The sequence below is a fragment of the Apteryx mantelli genome, chromosome 28, assembly GCF_036417845.1.
Source record: "Apteryx mantelli isolate bAptMan1 chromosome 28, bAptMan1.hap1, whole genome shotgun sequence".
Classification (NCBI taxonomy): domain Eukaryota; kingdom Metazoa; phylum Chordata; class Aves; order Apterygiformes; family Apterygidae; genus Apteryx; species Apteryx mantelli.
Genome location: NC_090005.1, coordinates 3069716 through 3095514, shown reverse-complemented (window position 1 = coordinate 3095514; position 25799 = coordinate 3069716). Strand labels below are relative to the sequence as shown.

Genomic DNA, 25799 nt, shown 5'->3' with positions numbered 1-25799 from the left:
CCCCCTCCCTCCCTCCCTCCCTCGCGCGCGCGCCCCCGTGACGGCCCGCGCGCGCGCGCGCGTGCGCGCGGCGGAGTCGCGAGACTGGCTGCGGCGGCCACGTAGCGCTGCGGCGGCGGCGGCGGCGGCTGAGGGGAGCGGGAGCCGCGTCCGCCGGCGGCGGCGGCGGGGCCTGGGCCCGAGGCGGCGGCGGCGGCGGCTACGGGAGCGCCGCGGCGGCGGCCGAGGGGGCCGAGCGGAGGCAGGGAGGGAGGGCCCCGGGCGCCCTGCCCTCCGCCCTCCCGCCTCGCCTCCTCCACCCGCCCTCCGCCGCCTCGCCCGTGCCCCCCTCCCCTCGCCGCCCGGCATGGACGGCGGCGGGGGCGGCCCTGCGGGGATCGGCCTGGGTGAGTGTGGGCCGCCCGCCGGGCCGGGGGTGTCCCGTCCCCGTCCTCGTCCCCCCCCCCCGGGCCTTCCCCCTTCCCCTCGGGCCTGGCGGCAGCCGCGGAGCCGCGCTAGGCCCAGCCGGGGGGGGGGGGTGGCGGAGGCAGCGGGGCAGAGCCGCCTCCCGGCCAGGGCGGGGGGGGAGGGAACGCCGGGCCCGGCTCGCAGCCCCCCGGGGGGGGGCCGGTGCCCCGGGGGCCGGGGGAGCTGCGCCGGCGGCGGGAGGGGGCTGTGCCACCTGCCGGGGGGAGGGGAGCGAAAGGTGAGTTGCACGAAGCAACTAAGGGGGGGGGGAAAAAACACGAAAAGCAACAAATCTGCCTGCGTTTGGCAGTGCTGGGCCGCTTTCCCCTTTGCTTTCCCCCTTTGGTCCCCAGCAGAGCGGGGGGCAGCGTGGGGGGGCCACTGGCGACCCTCTGCTTCCCCCGTGTCACTTGCGCGTGGGGCTGCGCGCGGCCGTCGGGGCCGAGCACAGTTATTAAACGCATCTCGCTTCTGGGACAGGAGTTGTCACCGGGGCGAGCGAGGAGGTGAAACGCGGCCCCTTCCCCACCCCGCCACCCTTGGCTCGTGCTGGGTCTAGGTGCGCGTAGGAAAAATTAGCCGTTTTCTCTTTTCCTCAGTCGTTCTGGAAGGTATCTGTTTGCTTTCAGGGCTTATCTTGTGGTATGCGTGTCCCAGGGTTTTGGGGGTTTGCTTTGTTTTTGACTGTCTCCTGTGCAACTTTCAGTCCTGCGGATGGCTTGGTACAGGTATTGTTAGACTGCAAAGATGCGCCTCCAGATAATGCTTCGGTCACGATAGTCTTACAGAAGTATCTCCTTTAATCGCAGCTGGGCTTTGGCATCTCGTGCAGGAGAAGCGATTTCAGTGAGAGTGAGGAAAGTCTCGTGGGCATAAAGGATGCGAGGAATGTGCATTTTTATCCTTCCAGGGGATGACCTGAGCTGTATTGTTCTGGGAATGGCAACGGGCACATGCTTTGTTGACAGTGGTGTATGCGCGGTGAATCAGGAGAGCGGCGGTGGGGTATGTGCCTGCGCTCTGAATAAAGGAGATGCGACGCGTGAGCGTTGATTTGCGAAGGATGGTCTGGCGCACCTTGATTTGTCACCGCGCTGACTGACTGCGGCTGGATTGTTCGCGTGTCCAAGTTCCCCTTGCGCGCTCTTTGCACGGAGGCCTGTGTCTGGGGTGCGTTAACAAAACGCACGGATGTAGGACTACAGACGTTGCTGTGGCAAAAAGACAGGGGAGTTGGAAATTCTGATATTAAAAGGGTCTAATGTTTTATGAGAAAGCATAACTTACTTCCTTTACATGGGTCTAGCATTATCACTGGTGCCTATCTGAAACTCCCTTCAACCTGTATGTAGGGTGCATTTTTTTTGTGTGTGCTTTATACTGATTGATCAAGCACTTACAATATGGTTGTTGTGCTGAATGAATGAAGAGCCCAGTCCCTGCCCCAGGCAGCCAACATTCAAATTTAGATGTTGACAGTAAAGTTGAGATACAGAGTAAACTTACAGTGTAAATGTGTAGTTGAGAGATATAAATTTTGAAAGCTTTTTCAGGAAGAGTGTATGTTTGAAAAACAATGAAGTGCAAAATTACGACGGCTTTTTATTTTTGTGTCTAAGCTGTTGTACATAACAGGAGGTCAGAGACTTAAGATTTTATTTATAATTTTAACTAGTACTTGCCAAGTCTAGTATTTAGAGGTACTACAGCATTTATTTACAGTAACTGAGATCCATTGTATTTGGAAAGATCAGTATATGTTTTGTGGACTATAATTTGTAATATTAAAAAAAACCCTTTCAAATATTTATGTCATCAAAACACTTTGGCATTGTAGGATTTTGTTGATTTGTTTTAAAGCACTTTATTGATTATGTTTTTCTTGATAAATGCTGATACAGAAAAGCTTGGGCTGATGTTTCCTGAAGAATGAGTTCCTAGCAGTTTTGTATAAATGTTTAGTTATATATGAGCTAAGTTACAAAAGCAGTTTGTCAGGTTCTGTTGCGAGTGCAAGATATTGGGATATTCTATTTCTGCTCTCATTGCTAGGATAATAGAATGTGAAAATTTCAGGTTGAGATTTGCAATTTCATCTGAAGATGGAATTTATATTCACAAGAAATTGCTTGCCTGATACTTGCAGGTTGAATATACTTTGTCTAGTGCTGTCCCACCTACAGCATGAGATGCCCATAGAAGAAGGACTTGGGAAGAGTCCTTTGAGTTTGTGCAACTACATTAAAGAGAGACTTTCAGTAAACAAGATGCCATCTTTCATTCTTGATGCCATGTTTTCTATTTGGTGCCTAGTGGAAGAGTGGTGGGTGTACCAATAGCATATTTGAGATAGGCATAGGTATATTTAAGGTGATTACAAAACTATCTGTCATCAGTGACCTATTTCTATGTGGCACACTATAATATGCCTTATCAAAGAATAAACTTCTTTTTGACCCAACAAAAAAGACAAACATAGTTGGAAGAAAGTGCCAACCAATTGAGAAGATTGATATGTTCTGTGAAAACCTGGATCTGTGGTTCATTATTGTATTAAAATATTTTATAACCATTCACTTGGTTAAATTCCTACAGTACGAAGCAGCTGATCATACTACAGTATGTTCTGCTGCAAAACAGCTCTGTTCCTATGCAATCCAGATCTTGGCTTCTAAATGGAAAATGAAGTAAATTTTAAAAGCAGGTGATTTTTTTGGAAAACATTATTAATTTACATTTTGCTAGTTCCTTGCTTTCTGTGTTTTCAGAATCTTAAAGTAACAAAGTTTGGGAAGGGTCCCCTAGCAGGTCAAAAATTTGTGGGTTTTTTATGTGAGGTCATTTAATTATCAGAAGTTAGACACTTTAAATATTAACCCAGTTGATAAGCAGGTACTGTCTTCAGATGATACCATCCTTAATACACTGAGCTTCTACAAGTTGAGTAAGCATGGCTGAATTATTTTGAAAATGTTTTCTATAAGGATCTGTATTTTTAATTATTGGAAAGTGTGCTCCTAAACTACCTGTTCTTTCTGTGGAACTGAATGCCTAATTTCCAACTGTTTCCATTGTAAATACTAGAGTTACCTATTTTAAGAACTTTGCAGTAACTCCTTTAGCCATTGAAAATATTCTCTGTTAGCATAAAAGGATGTTTTGTCTGCAACTGACAAATTTTATGCTTGTAAGAACACTTTTAATTAAAATATGATTTGTTCTTGAAGTTGCAAACTCTGTTTAAACACATGTCCTTTTAAGTAAGTCAGTATGACTAAAATTATATGCCATTTTAGGCCTTTGCAGGATCTTTGTTTTCAGTGTTTTGGGAGGTGGGTGGGGTTTGCTTATAGCTCTTAAGTAAAATTCGTGTAGATCACGTAACTAGTAAAAACATAACAAACACAGATTTTCTGAGTTTGGTTCAAACATAGGTTATAACCTAAACTTGTCATACCTAATTTTCAAATTAGCTTCGCAAACGCTTACTTTTTCCAAGTGATCTTAAATTGGTGATTTTTAAATTGCTCCTCCCTCCTGAAAAACAATTGCATAGGGAGTGAAACTCTTGGCGGTAGCTCTGGTGCCAGCAGCTTAAACTCATTAACACAAGCAGCTTGCATTAGTTTCCTTGACACTTTCAGACACCCTTCCCTGAGGAGGTTTCAGACTAGTAGTTTTCACTCAAGAGAAACATTTAGCTATGCTAAGCAACTACCAGCACTTTTATGCTGTATTGCTCTCTTGTTTGTGTATTCTGAAGTTTTGAAACTTGATTCTTTCAGTGGAAAAATGATTTTAGAAATGCAGTGTGAAAGGCAAGTCTGATAGAGAGTGGGCCTGCTTGAAGATACATTACCAGCATTCGGATCCATAGTAACATTTGAGACGAAACCTGTTAAGCCATTTCATTCTGTCCCAGATACTAAATACAAGCAAACAGAAAGTTTTTCAGCTGGAATTTTGGAGGGATATTTGTGGTACCACTATGAAGGCAGATGGCCTGGTAGGATAAAGTAGTAGTGCTTTTCTTTTTTTACAAGCAGCAAGTTTTATAGTTGAAAATTTACGGACAAGCATCCATTGATCCACATACCTTCTTTTATGGGAGTGTTGTACACAAAAAGTTGCAAATATTTGACTTGGAGCATAGCTGAATCTTGCAGGTGCAGAAAGCGTACTAAACTTTGCTTTTTCTATGGCTCACTAGTCGTGTGGAAGACAGTAAAAATCTGTTCTGAACTCCACACTTGCTTGCAAGTCATGCTTATTTAAGCCTTTTTAGTGCTTATGCGATGAAAGGGGAATTATGGAATGTCTTAATAGTGCTGTCTGAAGACAAATTACATACGTTGACAACTGAATTTTAATGGCAGAAGGCAGACTATTTCTAACTAAAAGCCTGATTGCTCTTAGTGTCCAGTAGCCTATAGTAGATACTGTCAGTCACTAGCAGTGGCACTGTAATTTTTTTGGACATGTACTGAACAAGAGTATTTGTTTTCTGATTGATGCAGATATTTTTTGCTACATATGTTTTAAAGAAGAAGCTCTCCTTCCTGCTCACACTTCTGTAGGTTTTCTGGTTTTGTCCTTTCTAGTAAACTACATTGTTCCATACAATGATGGGAGCTCTGTCCTTAATTCCAGACACTTTCTCTCCTTTTTCAGGCTAGAAAATTTAAGGTGCTTCTTATAGAAATTCTGATGGGGTCAGATGCACCGTCTTTCTCCTGTTTTGTATGCTTCGTCTCTGTAGGACATTCTGCAAATTCCTGGTTAAGTGACGTGCACTGTGCTTAGATTTTCAGTATTTTAATTGCATGTCACTTTTTCATGGACTTATGTTGGGATTGTTGTTTAATGCACTGTGACATTAGTAGGTTTGACATTATGAAAATATGAGTTGTGGTATATAGAAGTGACTTCTGAAGTCTTAGGCTGAGACTGGAATGTATCCTAATAAATCATCATCACCCATGTCATAGTGAAAATGGCTGCTGTGAATCTCTAGTTTGCTTTATTGTAATGTGCGTGTCCTGAATCATTCATTTCACACTTACTAGCTGCAGGACAAAATCTGTTAGAGTGAAATGCCGTGCTGACTACAGTTTAAAGGTCTGAGAAAATTATGTGCTGGATTTAATTGCAACTTTTTGCCAGGCAGTTTTGTTCTAACACATGCCTTGTTGCATTTTTCTTCTTTCGGTTGTACCTCTCTAAACTCGTTCCAATTCTTATACTTTCCTATTGTAGCTCATAATTTATTTTTGTTTTCTGATTTGGTATCCCTTTATCTTACTCTTTTTTTTTTTTTTAACTACTGTATTTTCTACTGCCTTCCCTAAACTTGTTTCTTAGACCAGTCTGTTTTCTTTTTCCTTCCCTTTGTGGATTGACATAGCTTTTCCTCTAACCTGCAGATTTCTTGGTGAAGTCACCTGCATTCTACTTATCTTTGATAAATTACCTAGCCCACTTATGGTGCTATAAAATCATTTAACATAATCTGTCCTGTGCACAACTGACTTCTATTATCCCACACTCCAAGCACTTCAAATCCAGACAATAAGATGAAGTTAATTATCTCTGCTGTCAGTGGACACTTTTCTTCTTTTCAGTCTTTATTTGAAGGCAAAAAAGAAACATGGTTGAGATTCTTACTGAGGTGCTATTTCCTACCTGGCTCAGGAACTTAAGCAGTTGTTGTTTCTGTCAAAAGAGAGAAGTAAAGTTCTGGATCTTTTTCAGATTTTTCAAGCTTTTTATTTTTTTTTCTTTTTCTCACCCTAAAACTCTGCTGGCTGCTGCAAAGGCAGTGTCTGCAGGATCTCCATTGCTGAGATCTGGAATTCTTGCACCCACTGAGTAGGTGCTGAGGTGGTCTCTGTGGTTGTCCAGACTTTTGCCAAGATGTGAATTTGACTTGGAGCCTGTAACTCTGATCTTGCTATGCTAAAAGTACATCTGTGGTTTTAGATTATGACATATCAGTAAAGAGAGATAACTCATATATTTTTATAATCATAAGGCCTTGAAACTTATTTAAAAACAAAAGCAGGAGCTATGCAAAGGCTGAAGGCATTTGAGAAAAATTCCTGTTTGCCACAGGCACTTGAAAATGCATTATTTTTTCAACCTCAATTCTTAAGCATCATCTTTAGATTTGTTCTGCAAATTTGTTGTCATGCTTCTGGTTCTCTTACATTGCTGTCTTATGGAAGTTGAAAGTTGGAATACACCTGTAGAACAAGGAAGGAAGAATTTCAGGAAGCAAAATCTTGTAATAGGCAGTAGCATTCATGAGGGCTGCCCAGTGAGCTGATTCAGAGAACTGATCCAGATGAAAGTTAACCCCAAGAAAAGATTATTTTTCAGGCAGACTAATTTCTCAAGACAGCTCTCCATGCAACCCTAAGAATGCCAGTGCTGGCACACAAATAGGGAAAGAGTATTGCCTCCTTGGCCGCCACACAGAATTAGATCAGATTAAATTGAACAAGTAACTTTGGCCTTGCCTGATTATTATCCTCGCTTTACCCAGGAAGAAACTTAAATACAGAGCAGAGATAAAGTGTCCACAGTTGCATAATGAATTAGTGGAAAAAATGGGAATACAATCTACCATATCAGTGTAGAGAGTTTGCTTTCATTCTTAAGAATCACACCTGTCAAACACAGGAAGGCTGAGATGAACTGCCACGGTGGTGCAGAGGCTGTCGCGATCGTACGTTCTGGTGAACATAGACATGCTGAACAGATTTATATCTCTGCATCTAACTCTGGTAGCACTAGTGAGAGCACCTACTGTAGCTTCTACCTGCAAAGGCAGAATTTGTGCAAGGAGGAGTTTCTGGTGAAGTATTGTTATTTGGTTAGCGTTTCTTGGAAGCTGCCAAATTTCAGCGTATTGCTAAGTGTGTTCTGTTAAATTATATAAATACTATAACAGGAAGACTACCTGTTTTTTCAAAAGTTTACATGGCACATTTAAAGCAAACTCTCTATATAATGTTTCAGAAGCTTCAGTAGTTCAAAACAGTGATTCGTGGTATAAGCTACTGTACAGAATGGTTATTCAGGGTTTACAGGAGCATTGTGACATTGTGCAAGGAGAAACAGTTGCAGGAGTATAGTTTTAGTATTGTCACGTTTAGACTTTGTCAACACCAGATTACTTAAGCTTCCCAACAGCAATTCCAGGCTGCAGTTCTACTGGTGACTCCTGCTTGCATAAACACGCATCTTGTCTTTGTATTAACCACAGGTTAGCTAGAGTTGATCTGAGCAGTGTTTAGTGATTTTAGTAGTTAAAGTGCTGCTAGCAGTTATGAAACTAAGGCTCTAGGCGAATGCAGATGTACTTTTGTGGGCAGTTAGAAGGAGATATTGGGTGAAACCCAGGTAAGGAAAAGAAGGAAGAGTTTCTTCTACTAATTCTCCATCAGCTCAGCGTTTACCAGCACGAGATAGCAGTGAGTCATGCCCCCAGCTAGCACATCTGCCACTATGCAGAGGACAGTTGTGCAGCTGCTGCAAGCATTTTTGTTGCTATGGAGGTTCTTACAAACTTGTCACTGTGTTCAGAGTCAAAATTACCTAGTAGGTAAAGAGCTCTAGATGAAAAATTGAGAGGATTTTAAACATATCTCTAAGCACATTCCATTGATGTGAGAAGAACAAACTTTATTTTAGAGAGATCAAATTCACACTTCTGTGAAGCCTAAGAAGATTTTCCTATTTAAACCTTCTTTTTTTCCCCACTACATTCCACTCTCAGCAAAGTTCCAAAATATTTAGCAGGCTTTTTTTAAAAATAAACTATTGGACTGAAAGTGAATCAAAATGTTTAAAAAATATTACATTAAACTGTGACTGGTGGACTCTGTGTGTGTGGAATAAGTGTGCAACATCATGGTCTCGGCTAAGATGTGATTACTTTGAAAGTTCCATTATTACAATTTAAAAGATAGATGATACATGCTGTGATGTGTAGTGCAGGCTGATCAACAAAAGGCTGTAACTAGACAATATATTACTGAGCCTGTATGTGAGCTTTCTTAAACTGAACTCTTCTGTAACGAAAATGAAGCTTGTTGTCATCTCCATCCTACAGGTTGCTAAGGCCTCTTTTAAGGCTTGCTAGGAGAGAAGTTGAGTCTATCCTGGGTATAATTCTGAATGCAGGTACTCTTTAAATTTGCATACTTCTTGCCAAGTTAGTGCTGTTTCTAAAAATGATGTTAGTTTAAACTGAGGAGGAATAGTTTTCTTCCAGAATAAATGTCCAGATGAAAGGTATACCTGCAAACATTGTTTTGTGGACAGGCTGTTTAAAAATTCTTTTTTTTTTTTACAGATCTCTCAACTGATCCCCATCTACACATTCAAAGACACAGCTATACATCTATTGCCCCTTTTTCTGCCCCTCACTCTCTGGGGGGAGAAATGTTAGCTTTGGAAAACAGAAGTACAGATCTTTGATGACAAATTTCCTCTGTGTTTTCATATGGCTTTATGTACGCTATATTGTTAGTACAATCATTTACAGTAGGTTAGTAATGTTTAATAAAAAGTGTCATTGCTGGCATCCATAAAAATAAATGAACAGTTTAAAATCGTAGTAATGTTTTTACTAGTCTTCAAGAAATGCAAGCAGATCATGATGAAAGCAAGAGTTTTGAAAGCAGGAGTCTTGCTTCTGAACAAAAAGCAAACAAGCAAAAAAAGGGATTTGGAGAAAGAAGTAGGCTAATGGGTGAAACAAGTGTCCTTTAGTACCATGCCAGTGGGTAGTTTTGTGAACTTCTGGCACATATTTTGATGAATATACAAATTTGAAGGGGCAGATAATCTGTTAATGCAGTCATGTAAAGCTTTTAGCTTTTTTTTTTTTTTTTTTTGCTTCATATATCTCTTTAAGGTATCAAAAAATTACAGAAGGCTAATAAATGTGAAAGCTAGGTATATGCATGTGAATGCCTACTGCTGAGTGGTAACTACCTGTTCTTGTTTTAATCTTGCTTTCTGTTTTCTGTATTGAAAGAAACAAGACATGACAGAATGGATTTGGATACAAGCAGGTTCCTAATTCAGTTGCAACTGGTTAACCTTGAATGATGTGTGTACCTTCTGATGTTTGTTAAACGTATTTGAGATAGTAGGGAAGGCTTAGACTTTAATTTGAGAGTATATGGGGTGTACTAGAACTTATTTCAAGATGGTTTTGCCTAGTAAAATAAAATGTTGGGGTTTATGGCTGTCATATCTAAAGCTAATTTCATAGCCAATAGGAAACCTCCAGCTTATTGCAAAAGCTGAGGGATTATAATACTGCTGAATTCTGAAATGGCAACCTCTTCAACTATTTTCTGTGGAGATAATGCTTGAAAAAATTCCAGATTCACAGTTCTGGAAATCACTGGTTTGAAAGCCTTTGTCCCTCAAACCAGATTTCTAGATACAGCCAAATAATTCATCTTAAGAAATGGAAAAAGCCTGAAGGTTTTTTATCCTAGTTTTTATGTATTAGCTGCAGGATATTATAGAGGGCATTTTCTGGAATTGGAAATATGGTCCGTTTCATTTTTCCATTAGGATGTTAAATACTTACAGGCGAATAGCCAGCTCCATACAGTGAAAATATGTTGCCTGCTGAGTTAGCAGGATACCTGTCATAGATTATTTTAGGAATTGTCAAGAAAAATAACTGAAAGTTGGGACAGTCTGGATTCTGTGCTCTATCTTCAAGCTTTCATATACCATTTCATATACCATTGAATGTACTTCTGGCCCAGACCTTTAGTTTGAGAATGGGACACTATTTCCTCCCTCTCCAGTCTTTTGTTTCTTTGCCAAGACTCCTTACAATATTTTCAGTTACTGCCAGTGTTGTTGGGTTTTTTTGATGTGTGTGTCAGTCTGCTTAGCTGTACCATGACTAATCCGTTTGAGATAGATGCCCAAATGTGCAACATACCTTTCATTTCACCAAAATACAAGCCACAGTGCTACAGACCATCTGATATCTAACCTTTCATCTGAATTGATGGGAAAATCCGTTTCAAGTGTTTTTTGAGCTCGCAGTGAAAAAAGAGTTAGAATTATTCTGTTGTCACAGAATAGTTTCTGGAATTTGATTGTGACTGCTGTTTCTGGCCATGTTAGACTGTATTCCCAAAGTTTGTGTCAGCTGCACAAAATTGGCTTCCTGATACAGTAGATAGGATTACTCTTCTCTACTTTCATTTATAGCTCTCCTAAGTGTTGAACCTATAATAGATACCATCTCTTAGGTGGGTATTACAAGCTGTCCCTTGACATCTAGCAGATAACAGAATAGGCTGTTGGTTGCATTCAGTCTTTTCATTCTGCTTTTACATTGGCGAAGGCAGACTTAAGTGCTTCTCCATAGAAATGCAAAAACCGTGAAGGCATGCTGACTGTGGCTCTGTCTTAAGATAGAACTTACCACTTAAGAAGAACATATTTTCAGTTTTTTTGCCCATAAAGCAGCTGAGATGCACAAGAAAGGAGTGATTGTACGATGATATAAATAATTCCCTCTTGTATTATCGTCCTGATTACTATCCGCTGGCATGATGTAACTTGTACCAGATGTGTTTCCCCACTAATTGAGACTCGCTATGCCTGTGCACTATTCTGTTTCATGCACCTGTTCTTCAAACTGTGCAAGTGTATTGAAACTTTTTTTGATATGCTCTGAAATATTGCTAATGTATTGAAATGTCGGTGGCTGGAACTTTTTAGTCAACCACTGTGTATTTTCAAGTTGCATCCACTGTAATTGCTTCATAGTATGCTATTCAGAATTCACAGAAGAAGAAGCCTCATTTCTTAAGGATTTCATAGTACTGAGCTGCAGTGAAAAGTCATTAAGATTTTGTTATTTTTAGGAAATATACTGCAGAACTTTGGTGTGTTGGGTAGTATAATTAAAGCTACATTATGTCTGTGAAATGAAAGATATTTGTCTGATGCATTTTCTTTTATTTCTATTGTGTGTGCTGATGAAATCAATGACTTAAAATTGATTAAGGGGTAACAGTGATTAGTATGAATTAGTGATATTTGTTTTATGGTGGTGGTAAAGAAGAAATTAACAGAAGGCCTCAGTGAAAAATCGCACTCCCACTTACCTCTACGTTTATATCCATCAGAATGATGCATTCTCTTATCAGCCTTTCAAAATAAACACAAATGTGCCAGCTTATCATAGCTCTACTGTTCTTTCTTTATCCAAGTAAGGTGACTAATAGGTGTGAAAGTGTTTTACTTTGAATGATATTGCCGTTTTGAAAGGGTTGAGCTATGCTGTTGTATTCCGAGTTTAGCTGTACTAGAAATTTCTACTTAATGAGTAAACTTTGATCCAGAGTTTGGGAAGCAGAGAAGCTGGCTCTCTAATTGCAGTTAGAAATTTGCGTGGTGGTCAGAATATACTGTGTCCCAGGTTTGACGTAACGTTGGACTTGCGTTAAATTAATTAAAATCCCCCCCAACCTGCTACCACTGCTACCACTGCCCTACTCCTGTTCTGAATGTAGTTTCTTCAACAAATACTTGAGTAGTTTGAAATTGGTGCGTTATCTTAAATAATGTAAATGGTTTATTTATACACATGGTTGTTTCACAGCTTGTAAACTGCATGGAAATCTGTTTGCCCCAGGACTTAATGCAGCTGCTGAATTGTAGCTTCTAACCAAAAGACATTCAGGATTCTTAACAACTTCAAATTGTTAATGCATACACAAAATGGCATTGCCTTTAATTATAAGGCAGTCATTTTTTTGTCTTAACTGTGAGTGGTACTTTCCTAACTGTAGCTGGAGAGAAATCTTGTTTTATGGAGAATAAAATTGCACACTGCAAGATAATCTTTTTTTAAACTTTCCCATTGAACTTGATGTAATATATAGTGGGCTTAATGCCTAAATGGCAGAGTGGAAACCTATTCATGCCACACAATGCCTCTTGATTGTATCCACTAAAAAGTTGTTGTTAAACTGAGATTTGTCTGTTCTTAAACTGAATAGGGAAAAAAACAAATTTGGGGGGTTGTCTTATGTTTGAAGATACAGCTCTTGTGTTGAGGGAGGTGTGTAAATAATTCTTAAGGCTCCTACACGGTATGCAGTGTGTATTATTTCAGTGCTGCTGTGTTATCTGTGACTCAGATTTCCCAACATGTTAGGGCTGTATACTTTTTGGAGAATAATTTTGGCTTGGTAACTTGTGAGCTATATTAAAGTTGAGACCACTTCTTACTGTGCCAAGTTGGAAATGGAATCTGGTACAAGTGGCTTGTAACAAAAAATTGCAGTCTGTTTCTGTCATGGACTGCTGTATTACAGCAAAGAAAGAAAGTAATAAAGAGATGGCTAATAAACTAATGCATTGTTAATGCTGGGCATTGACTATTGCAATCTTTTTTTTCTTCTTCATCGTATTTACTTTTTGCAGAGGAAGTAGGTGAGCTGCAGGAACCCCCCCACCAGCTCTTACCCTTCCTCCTCTTTTCCTTGTGGCGTACATAAATGTACCCAAGCAAATGCCACTGATTTGTGAGTTTAGGCGTGGATTTTTTTTTTTAAGTAATTTTCTAGTCCTTATGGCTATCTGGGAAGAGTAGGGGGAACTTCCAGATGTTAACTAAGTGATAAGCTGATACAGTGCTGTCTTTGTGTCTGTAGACAAGTCAGTCTTGTGCCTGCGATGCTTCTCCTCGACTTGCCAACCTACAGCAAAGTGAATTAGACCAGTGTCTGTCAATTTTCAGAGCTAATATTGATAACTTTCTGTGGGCAGTAATTAAACTGGTAAAAAAAAAAATTAGGCCACTGTCACATTGACCAGGAGTGGCAGGGTCATGATTGTGGAGCGCCCTGAAGTGCCTCTTCCTTCCCTTTACGGGACCCACCAGGAACAGTTTGGGCAGAAAGAATGAACAGTTGAGTACACGTCTGTGGGGCTGGCGGCCTATTTACGATAGCAGGCAAACAGCTGTAGGCCATGTAGGGGGCAGCAGCTTACCGGGAGCCTCGATATTCAGAAATGACTGTGCAGCCGTTTCACTAATTACAAACTGTGGGATAAGCTTTTTCTTTTTTTTATGTCGATGTCTACTTCAGGTGGATGCTTGCCAGTAGTGATTGATACAGGTGAGACTAAAATGTGAGATTTCCTGACTTTCAAGCTTGTCCCTCTGTTGTAGTAAACTAAGGGCATGATTTAAAAGTCATTAATTTCTGGGTATGTCGAACTCGGTCCGTATTGCTTCAGAGGCATCTACTGAATCAAAGCTGAGGCAGGTAATTGTTTTAGCGTTTCTTGCTAGATAACTTGTTCTATTTTTAGTACAGATAACATGAAGAAATGTGGTTTTTCTTTAGAAGTAGCGAAAGCATTGTATGAAATGTTGCTCCCACATACACATGCTTCCTCCACCTACACATTTGTCTGCAAGTTGTTTGCACTTTTTTTTCTGGGTTTCAGCCTTTAATATTCGTAGGCTTGCATACCTTTCTTGTACGATCTCTGATTACTAAACGTTGCATATACTTCATACCTTCATTTTATGTTCATAATAGAGTTATTCCTCAAAGTTCAATGTCTTGATATGCTTCTTCAGATGTTACTTTGAAACTGGGTATGCTGTTCACGTTTTAATTAGAAGCTGTATTGCTCCCATTTGTAGTAGGACTGAAGTTCGTTCCGTGAGCCCGAGTTGTTCGGCAGCTTTGGAAGAAAGTAGATTCACTTGCAAAAAAAAAAAAATCCCAAAGTACATTCTTGCATTCAGGATTAGGAAGTTAAGAAAAATTGGTTTTATTATAATATTTTGGCAGTATTTAAATCACTGTCTCTCAGAGCTGTCAATCTTCTAATAGCCTATTGTTTGTATTAAATGTGTAGGGAGGACTTTGCTTTACCAGCTGTTTCGCTGTTAAATAATCTTGCTGGAAAGTTGTGGGTCCCTTGAGGGTAGCAAGCGGTATATTCAAAGTGAAAGTAGGTTACTGCTTCTGCAGAGTGAAGTGGTTTTAAGACCAAATAGCTTTGATAACTCAGAATGTGTCCCTTTGTTTTTTGAAGTGGTAACATGTTCATACCAAGTGGTTTATTATACAGAATATTCCTTAAATGTGCAGACGTGAAATGATGGCAGTATATGCAAACAGACTATTTCAACATTCAGTAAACTGGAGGGGGGAAGTAAAGCTTCCTTTTCATGACGTGTTTTGTGCTTTTTTCTGGTGATCTACCAGCAGAATTTGGAGAGGCTTCCAGATTACTCATGTAACTTGTGAGAGATGCTTAATCTGCAGAGGAAATAATCAGGTATTGCTTTCTCTGTGACAGTCGTTTTCTGGGCTTCTGAATAATTTATTAAATTTTGCTAAAGGAAAAGCTAAATAGTGGGTTTTATCATGCCCACTGCTTTCTAAGGGTCTTCCTGGGTATAGAGTTGTTAATTTTGGCTTGTAATCACAACCAGTTTATTTCATTATTTACTAGTTTTTCCATCTGAATGTTACTTGTGATCACAAGCCAATGTTAACAGCCCATCTCCACCTATTTCCTAGCCCAGCTGGGTCTTGGCACTCGCCTTCCTGCCTCTCACCTCCGGCGTTTGGAAGCCAGGCCCGAGAGCCCGCTGAGGATGCGGAGGAGGCAGCAGCGGGAATAGACGCCGCCGTTGCACCGCGGTGAGTCTGTCTCCAGGATACTCTGTCAGGCATCTTCAGGGTGCTTTCTGAGAGCGTTTGGAAAACTTGGAGAACAGCTCAAGAATCTGGTTAATTAACTTTACGCTGGTAATCAGAAGATTGGTTATTGGTAAGTCACTTTGTCCAGACTGTCATTTCACAAAGATTGCAGGGCAGGGTTCAGCCTCTTTTTAATTATTATTGTTCAAACCACTGGGTGCAGTAAAATCGTTTCCCATTTAATTAAATTAATTTCAAAAAGGGAAATTTCAAAGTCGCCATTTTCAGTTATTATATCAGAAGGTGGATCACTTAAATGCAAACTATAATATATAGATTGAATTAAAATATATTTGAAGTTAAGTAACTGTATTTGTAGTGTGGAGACTATTTTAATTCAGTGTGAAATGGAAGGAAATTTATCATGCAAATCTGTGATACTGTTTCTAGTTGTTTGCTTTTTAATGTTACTGTTCCAAGAAGAAGAAGAATAAAAATCACTGTGTGATTCTGCAGAGTCAAAGTGTTTTATACCTGTCTGCTGGACTTAGCCCAAGGTCGTAATCTCAACCTCAAGGAAGTTTTTTGGCCCCAGTAGTGGGGATATGGTTTTCTTCATATTTAGCTGCTTGATCCATCCGTTCTCTCTTAGGGCCCTTCTCTCTATCCTGTAGTCATGGGATGTTTCTCGTACTCTTAATACTTAATTCTCTCCTTCTGCACCCTCTGCTCGCAGGTTTATGTCCGACTATCTTGTCTGGTCAGCAGCTCCAATGTATTTCTGACTTGCTCCACATAGCCAAAAATCTTGGCTTGGTGTTCTGATACTGTGCTACTAAAATGTAATTCTCCTAGTGAAAAATAGATGTGAGAGTTTGATTAGTTGTATTCGTTAGGGATCACGTGGTGTTTTTTGCAGGAGGAAGTAGTAGTGTCCTGGTCAAATTCCAACTTGGATAACTGCAAGTGAAATTTAGATGGGCAAATGTAATATTGTTTGGCTGCTGCATTGAGGAATAAGAGGCTGGGGGAAGGGAGAATGAGACAAAAGAATGAGTGCCTTAAATCAAGAGGTTGTATGAGGAGTCTCTGAGGTGGAAACAAGCCGTGGACGCACTGTTCTTAATCTAATTTAGTGCCGCAGGTTGAAAATGTTTTCATTGAAACTCTTCATGCATATCTACATTAATGGAATGTTGTTTGGTATACAAACTTTTTCATATATCCTGCTTTCTGGGTAAGGATGGGCCCTCTCTGGCAGGTACAGAGGTGTTTCTGTGGAGGTATGCGCCTTGCTTGATGGAGGGGCTAATGGGGTAGAACGGAGTCTATGGGCCGTCAGCGCTCCAGGGAGTCCAAGAGAAACACAAATTGGCATCTTGGCCCAGCTTGATGAGGCAGGTGGTGATCTTTGGCAGGTGAAGAATGTTGTCGTTTTTAAATGACCGGCGTGCCTTGATTTCCTTATGTCAGGATTCTAGTACTGGTTCTGGTCCACAGAAAAGGTGTATGTATTTGTACCTTACTACCAATTTTGCTTGAAATAACGCTACAGGACAATTCCCCCTCAACAGATGCAGCTTGTAGATAGTATATCCTGTGTTTTACCTCAGCTGTGCAAATTAAAAACAGAAAATTTGGTGAGCATTTTAATTATTTTTTTTTAATTGACCGTGTTTTCTGTGTTGTCTTTTGTAGATAAAATGTTCGACAGTTCGTTGACAACTTTCTTCAGAAGAATAATTACTACTGCTCTGCTCTTGCCATAATACCAGAATTCTGAGACCTACACGTCAGTGCTAAACACCAGCAGAGAATCCTATTTTGTCCATTCTGTGTAGATGGAACAGGGATCAGTCTTGACAGCCCACCCTGATTTAAAGCTGCTTACTTAGTTTTCTGGGATTAAAGGTGCTCAATGAATCAGGGCCCCCCAAATGAGTCAGACAGCCAATTCTTGCCAACAGTTGGTTGAAAACTGTGCTGCGCATGTAGCAGGGATGGCACAAGAGGACAGTCGCCGTGGTCAAGTGCCACCCACGTTTTATCATGGTGCCAGCCAGGAACTTGATCTATCCACCAAAGTATACAAGAGAGAGTCAGGAAGTCCTTACTCAGTGTTGGTGGACAGCAAAATGAGTAAACCGCATCTCCATGAAAGAGAGGAGCAGCCATATTTCAGGGAGAACAGATCGGTAGGAGAGGTCCGGGCTGTGAAAGAAGACAGAGAAAACTCTGACGACTCTGAGGAGGAGGAAGAGGAGGAAGATGAAGTGACTTACAAAAGGGAGCAGATTATAGTAGAGGTAAACCTTAACAACCAAACATTAAATGTATCAAAAGGGGAGAAGGGTGTCCCCTCCCAGTCCAAAGAGACTGCTGTTCTTAAGACCAGCAGTGAGGAAGAGGAGGGTGACAGTGGGGAAGAGGCCACTGAAGACAGTAATGATGATGAGGAAAATGAGAGGCAGAAGAAAAAAGAGAAAAGAGTGGAAAAAGTTAGTGTTGCACAAAGGAGAACAAGGAGAGCTGCATCTGCTGCAGCAGCCACAACTTCCCCATCACCCAGAACTACAAGGGGTCGTAGAAAGAGTGTGGAGCCCCCCAAGCGTAAGAAGAAAGCTGCAAAGGAGCCCAAGGCACCTGTGCAGAAATCAAAGTGTGAAGAGAAGGAGACTTTAACCTGTGAGAAGTGCCCCAGGGTGTTTAACACACGCTGGTACCTGGAGAAGCACATGAACGTCACTCACAGGCGCATGCAGATCTGCGACAAATGTGGGAAGAAATTTGTTCTAGAAAGTGAGCTGTCCCTTCACCAGCAAACAGACTGTGAAAAAAATATCCAGGTAGGTTTGCTCACCTGCTTGCCGGATTTCCATACCTTCTGTTGTGCCCTGGATACAGCTAGTGGACACTTCAGAGGGGGAAATCTCTTACGCAGACCAGGTTCTGACCAAGACCTTGTCTCTACATATCAGCACTTTTTGGTGTCTTCCAAAAGAAGTGAATTGTAGGGAACAGAGTGCACAACTGCTTTCTGCTTTAGCAGAGTTATTCTAATATTTAACCACATGTTGGGAAAAACAAAAAACTACATTTAACACATGTCAAACTCAAGAATAACTGGCCTTGAAAACAAGTGCATTTGCTGTGAAGTACTTTGACAGGATAAAGCCTATTTCTTCAGGTGCTGAGCACCTGCAGCTTATCACTAGCTTTAAAGTTCAAAGTTTCAGTGTCTTGAAAATCAGCCACAGGTAAAGTTTCAAGGGAGATCAAAATTATGATGTGTTGCTGGTGTCGGAATCAGAAAGGTGTAAAATCCTGGAGAGGCAAGCAGGTGAGAGAGAAACTAGTGAAGGCAGGATCTGAACGTGTGTTAAAATGCAACTTATTTATCCTATAGGGATAATTACATCAAAGTAATTTACAGTGGTGTTCATGTATGGGTATGTAAGTGTATGAACTCACGGACTAAATGCATTCATGAGCCTGCCCTGTCCCCAGTGGAAAAAGCTCAATAAATCTCACTGATAGTATAAAGGTCTCTGGTCTTTCTCAGCAGAAGATTTGCGGCTTTTAATTTTATACAACAATGGAAGCCTGTGTTGTAATAGAACCATTTTAAAATGTAAGTGGTGGAAAGAGTTTCAGAGTTTCTGATTCATCTGTGGTTTGTACTTTGCTCATAGGCATCTGTGTTCTCATGTAACTGGGGGCACTGTTGTTTTATCTGGCGATTTGAACGTGCTTTGTTGCCTTGTTAAACTAGGCACAGTGTTGCCACCTACTTCTGAAATAATCCCGCTGCTGGGGTGAAGCAGCTTGAGTTCACTTTCTGTGCAGCTGAAATGTTCACTGATTGTAGGGCAACAAGTTTTTTGTCTCTCCAATGAGATTTACCAGAAGAAGGATTTAAGATTTTTTTGTTTGTTTGTTTAATTGTTGAAATGCTAAACTGAATTGGTATTCAGTTCCTACTGTTGTGGGAGACAGCTGAAATATTTATTGCAATTTTTCTTTGCAGTACAATTCAAATGCAGCTCTGTGTATCACTATACTTTTTTTTCCCTAGGTTTCAACTCCTAGGAGGAAGGTTGAAGAAAGGAGTATAAAATACTGAGTCTTGAGCTTAGCTAGCAAAATGTATAAACATTCCAGTATGTCCTAGTTTCTGCCAAAGAATTGAAAAATATCCTTGCACTTGTTGAAATAAATATTTCAAAACTTTAGTGTGGCAGAGAACATTTAAATGTGCATTTAAGGAATGCCCTGCCATCCAAGTGGCTCATTTGCCACATAGTATCTTATGACATTAAGCAGGAATTTATGAATAGATTGAATACATGTGATAGAATGGAGAAGCATCTGTAATCCCTGCACCCGCATGCTTCTAAGGGGTTACTGATCAATAAATAAGTCTTTTGACACTTGATATTGGTAAGCACAGCTTCCTGAGCAAAGAAACTAAATCCTGCATTTTGCTGACGGTCAACTCCAGTGAGACTTGCTGTGCATCTGCACTGTTCATTAAAGAGCACTGCAGAGCCCTAAGCTAGCTTTGAGTTAGGTGGTAAATAGATGACTGCACCTAGTGTTTCAGAATAAAAGATTTCACTAAAGGCCTGTTGCAAAGAAAGTCGGGGGGGGGGGGGTGAAATGTGAATGAAATACAAGCCTTGTCTGTGCTTAGTACCTGGATGGCTGCCACAGCGTGAAATTTCTGTTGCCAGCATGATATATCTGGGTGCACAGCATTTTATATTCATGTACATTAACTAGTTTCTGTTATTGTAGTTCTTCTAGACTCTAGTTAGAGACCTAGAGTCTGCTAAGTAATGGCTGTACAAGCAGAAAACTTAAAAAAGAGTTTTCTGTATGCTATAGGCATATATATTTCAGTAAAACAAGGAAAGTTCTGCATTAAAGTGGAGTGACATAGCTACACTGACTGTGCTGATGTTACTATACTAGAGCAGAAATACATGCTGTAGGTAATCCCTTACATTCCATTGTCCAAAAGTAATAGGAAAAGAAGAAATTATATCTAGTACCAGAAGCATCAGATCCAGAAATTCTCCCAAATATTTCTAGTGCCAGAAGCACTGCTAGTCATCCTCAAGTTCTCTTTATAAGCATATATTCAACAATTGTTTTTGTCTGTCCTAACATTCAGAATGTGTTTTACAGTTGCCTGCAATCTTATTTATTTATTTATTTATTTTGCTTTTGGTGAAAGGAGTAAGGGGGATATGAAAGTTTTACATTAATATAGAGTTTAATATGTCAGTGGGGATATGGAGCTTTGTCTAGAAAAATCCTGAATGGTTTCATTATGTAGGTGGTAATTGAGCTGATAAACACGTTTGGCTCTTCTCGGATGGAAACCTTTTTTTTTCTTCTTTTTTTTTTGTCTAAATGATGGGCTATATCTATTTTTCCAGATAAATTCTTTTTTCTGTTTTGCATCCTTTCAAAATTAGCACCTTCACAGAGTTTGTGTTGTTTTGTTAGACTCTCTTTGTAATAGCTCTTAATACTAGCGATCTAGACTACTTGCTGCTGGTGATCATAAATGAAATTGTAGACTGACTGTTTCAAGGGCTCAGTTAACCTTAAATCAAAGGATTTTTGATCATTTCTTAGCATTACTTCACTCTCTAAGGTTTTTTCCCCATGGACTACAGTTTGTTCCTGACACGTCTCCAAGTAGGTACTTTCAAAGGCAAAGGATCTCCTTGGAGTCAGCATGGTGAGTAGTGTACCAGAGTTTCCAGGCCTGCAGAGATTGGGAGCATTGTGGAAACAACATAACTTGCCTGTGCAGAGAAGGAACAGCTCAAGTTGATGGAAGGCATAGTATTTGCTAAATCTGCAGTGAACGACATATAGCTGTCCTTACTTTGGGAGAGGAGGGTAATTGACAGGCAGAAAAGTGGAGATGTACCAAAAAAAACCCAAAACATCTCAACAGCCAGCAAAAAACAGCAAATCACAGTTCCTACCTCTTCACTTCAAAGATAAAAATGACTTGGTATCCTCACATATACTGCTCCTATCAAGTTTCACAACTAAGTTTATTCTGGAATTTTCAGAATTGTACAAGGATTTTAATAAAGTCTGTAGCAAGAACTATTGAAAATAAGAGGTGTGTGAAAGCCTGTGGATCCTGCTAATCGCTGACTTTCTGGACACTTCACAGTAGTTGTGGGATGAGATTAAAACATGGTTTGCATATGGTCATTTTAAATCTTCACTGCTACTGATATGTATAAATGAAGAGTCAGAACATGAAAGAAACTTGCTTTGCTGTATGAACTGTGTACTAGAGTCACCGCGTGGTCAAGAGCTGTGAGATGGAAGCTGTCTTCCATACAGAGCCAAACGAATGGGAGAGCTTTGGCTAGTTTACAGGTTGTTACACCTGGTCTTCCAGGGGTCAGAGAGCTCCTGAGAAAGACAGGGCTGGACACGCAGTTGGGTCTCAAGGAAGCTTGGTGGTGTTGGCCTCCTCAGCCTCTGTTGACCGGCTTCTTCCCACAGCCAGGGGTTTGGATTACCAGCAGCCTCAGTGCCAGTGGAGTCTTTTTTTCTCCTGTGTTGGGACTTGCAGTTGAGCTCCCTGGAGGCTGCATTCAGCTATGCTTGCTGTTGTGTTTTGGAAATAGGTTAGTGCAATAGCTGTGGTGCTCTTCAGACTTTGGCAGGTGGCAAAAAAATGCAGCGTGCTAACACACTCTCTAATCCTACCTGATTTGTATTGTAGGCTTTGCTTGGTGTATGTTTCAACTGTAAAACAGTAAATGTAAGCTGAAGTACAGTCTGATAAAGTATACAGCATGTTGACTTGTTTTGGGTTTCTTTTTGTTATGCAAGAGGAAAATGCGTGGCTTAACTCCACAAACTCGAATCACTGAGTCTTTCTAATTTTTAAACTTCCTTGTGTTTGTCCCATTCATTCAGTGCGTTTCCTGTAATAAGTCATTCAAGAAGCTCTGGTCCCTCCATGAACATATCAAGATTGTCCACGGATACGCAGAAAAGAAATTCTCCTGTGAGATTTGCGAAAAGAAGTTCTACACCATGGCCCACGTGCGGAAACATATGGTTGGTGAGTTATTGATTGGTGCTTCTGTTGGTTCTGCCTCACAATTTGTCTATATGGTTCTTAACTCTTAATTGCTGTTTTTGGAGAACAGAGGGGAAAAAAAAGGCAAACTGAGTCATCTGAGCTTTAGCTGTAGCTAAAAGTTCAAGTTTGTATTACCGACAGCAAGCAAAGTATATATGTGTATGTGTGTACATATGTATATACATGCAAAAGCTGTACAGTTCTGATCATTTTACTGCTCTGTATTCCAGAAAGAATTCTGGATGAAGAACTGTTGACGTTTTAGTAACTCTTCTCTAATGTAATGTTTTGTTGCAGCACATACAAAGGACATGCCATTTACATGTGAAACCTGTGGAAAATCATTCAAACGCAGTATGTCTCTCAAAGTACATTCCCTACAGCATTCTGGAGAAAAACCTTTCAGATGTGAGGTGAGGCAGCAATTTTTAAATTAAAAGATTTGGATATGGTAGCATAAGATATGGAATTAGTAACGCTGTCAGTAGGCATATACGTTCTCTGTCGGTGTCCATAGCAAAGCCAGTAATGTTGTACAAATTAGGGTAATCCTTCCCCTCCTGCCTGGTGGCTTGAGGCAAATAGAGCTGGCAACAGTGGAAATAAATTACTGCTTGATTTTTCACTTGTGGGAAAAACTATGGGCAGACAGGCGATGATTTCTTAAGTTAACAGGGGAGAACAAGAGAAAAGCCATCTCCCTTTCCTGAAACCTAGAATGAATAGAAACAAGCATTTTGATTTGTGTCTGTGTCTCCTCATACAAAAACAGAGGAAAGAGCAGAGTTTATCAGTGCTGCTGGGAGTGTTAAAAGGAGGAGAGAAAAATGGAAGAGGGGAGAAATTCTCTCACACTCTTCACAGATGGAGAAAGACAAAACATTGAAGTCCTACAAACCAAATCTCACAGGCTTGAGTCTGAAGATCAGACTTTTGCAAGAACATTGTTTACTTCCTCTACAGTAGTTCAGAGACAGTATGAGGTATGCTGTAAAGGCTGCCTCTTATAGAGTGTGTGAGAGGATAGTCATCTGTCATATTAGTGATTATTGCAAAGTGGTTTAAAGTTCTGTTTTATCATCTTTTAGAAGATTACCTTCTTGAGGTATAAGATAGTACTCTAAACTGAGGTTTCTTATAGTCCGTTTGTGTTGGGAAGGGGGAGTATCTCACTAGTGCATTCCTGAGTGTTTCTGATTTGTAGTTATATGCTTGTTCCAGGGAAGGAGACTGTATGGGATGGACTTATCCAGTCATATGTCTGGGGCAGAGAATGTCTCAGTCATGTGATGGGGATGCTTGGGGGCTATCACATGACGGAGGCAGGCCTTGGTGCAGAGCCCTTCCTGTTTCCACAGCAGCTCTGGTGGCTCGCCCTCTCCAAGGAGCAGAGCACAACTGCTGCAGGACACGTAGTAGTAACGGCAGCGTTGCAGCCACAATAGTCTTGGAGATAAGACCTGTAGGGAGAGAAATTACTTCATGTTAAACCAGTAGATAATAGCTGGAAAACAGACGGGCTTTCAGAAAAACAAGCCTGCATTAGAGCTGCTGTCGGTTTTGCTGTGCAAGCAGAGTCCTCTAGTGGACGCGCACCATAGTCCAGCAGAGATTGCTGTCGAAGCTGCAAAACCTCCAAGTGATACCTTAAGCCAACAGAAGCACTCTTCCATTGGCATGACTGCGTTTCTACCAGGGTTTTGCTAACACTTATGTCAGCTAAAGGTTGTGACTGTTCCACACGCCTTGCCAAGTTTCCTGTGCCAGCAGAACTTTTAGTACAGACCAAATTCTACTCTTTTTAAATGATTTAAACTTCATGTTTGCAGGGTGTGAGGGTCCTTATATGTACTAATTGAGGTATTGCTTTGATTCCTTCACATAATACGTTTGAATGCTGTCCCATGACTGCCGTGCTTCCTCACGTGTGATGCCTGAATATCATGGTTACCGTCTGTCTGTTGCAGAACTGTGATGAGAGGTTTCAGTACAAGTACCAGCTGCGTTCCCACATGAGCATCCACATTGGGCACAAACAGTTCATGTGTCAGTGGTGTGGCAAAGACTTCAACATGAAACAGTACTTTGATGAGCACATGAAAACACACACTGGTAAGAACTTATCAAAGAAAAGTGCAGATACTTCTGGGACAAAAACATGCCTACGCTTTCATCTGTGTTACCTCCCATGGAACTTGTGATCAAAACTGCTATCCAACCTAGATAAATCAGAAGGGAAGGCTAATATGTTAACCTACGGTTACAACAAAAGGACTGTCTATAGTCATGTGATACGCTGGGGGGGAAAATGAGAGGTTAGGCTTACTTCCTTGTTATTTTGGTTTGAAGGAACTCCTTGCCAAAAGCCTTATAACAGAATTTTCTCGTGCCTCAAAATCCAAAGGTGAGAAAGGATTTCATAAAAACTGAGGACTTCTGTGGAACGGCTGTCTCTGTTGGCTGAAGGTAGCTGTCAGAGTAGCTTTTTGTAATATGCACTTTGCCACTTACAGCTGAAGTAATTGCTAGCAGACGTTCTGTGCCTGACTGATTGCTGTATCCATGTTCTGCAGGAGAGAAGCCTTTTATCTGTGAAATCTGTGGGAAAAGCTTCACCAGCCGCCCAAACATGAAGAGACATCGCAGAACTCACACAGGGGAGAAGCCCTACCCATGTGATGTGTGCGGTCAGCGATTTCGCTTCTCCAACATGCTCAAGGCACACAAGGAGAAGTGCTTCCGTGTTACCAGCCCCGTTAATGTGTCATCTGCTGTCCAGATCCCACTGTCCACGACCTCTCCTGCCACCACAGTCCCTGCTGTAGTGAACGCACCCACAACCCCAACCCCACCTATCAACCTGAACCCAGTGAGCACACTTCCTCCACGCCCCATTCCCCATCCATATTCACACCTTCACCTACATCCTCATCCTCACCATCCACATCATCTTCCTGTCCCCCCGGTTCCTCATTTACCCCCTCCTCCAGCTCTTTTTAAGAGTGAGCCTTTAAATCACAGAGGCCAGAGTGAGGACAACTTTCTGCGACACCTGGCAGAAAAAAACAGTTCAGCACAGCACCACTAATATCTTTGCTTCCTGCCAGCTATTTTCCCATTTTATGCACATGGAAACATGCCCTCGTGGAAGTACAGAGGGTTAGTTGGTGAGGATCTTTGTCTCTCTGTTAGCCCCAGCAGACAGTCCTGATTTTCCCTTGAATCAATTAACAAACAAGGAAATTCTGTTTTGGATCAGCAGTGGTCATTTGAACCTGGGAACCAACAGGACTTAAACCCAATTTGCTTGCGTTTTACTGGTGACTTTTATAAATTTCAGATACTGAGACTTGTGGAATTTTATAATTTCATATCAGCTGATGAGGTATGCTTGCTTTTATATCCTGGACTTCTCCTCAAAGAGGAGATAGGCCTGGTTTTCTTTGTACTAATCGGAAAGGCTGTGAGATTAATACAGAGCATTAATTGTA

The 25799-nt window shown here is 41.1% G+C and overlaps 1 protein-coding gene across 2 annotated transcripts; it reads left to right on the top strand.

Moving 5' to 3' along the window:
- Window positions 1–222: 222 nt before the first annotated feature.
- On the top strand, window positions 223–25799 carry ZNF652 (zinc finger protein 652). 2 transcript variants are annotated; one of them, XM_067312097.1, is made up of 7 exons: window positions 223–386; window positions 15054–15176; window positions 16875–18022; window positions 22140–22287; window positions 22606–22721; window positions 24276–24420; window positions 24882–25799. In XM_067312097.1, exons 3-7 carry the CDS (start codon window positions 17114–17116, stop codon window positions 25394–25396), a joined length of 1833 nt encoding a protein of 610 aa, XP_067168198.1. In that variant the 5' UTR covers window positions 223–386; window positions 15054–15176; window positions 16875–17113; the 3' UTR covers window positions 25397–25799. The 2 variants fall into 2 exon arrangements, with proteins under 2 accessions (XP_067168198.1, XP_067168197.1); XM_067312096.1 differs by lacking the exon at window positions 15054–15176.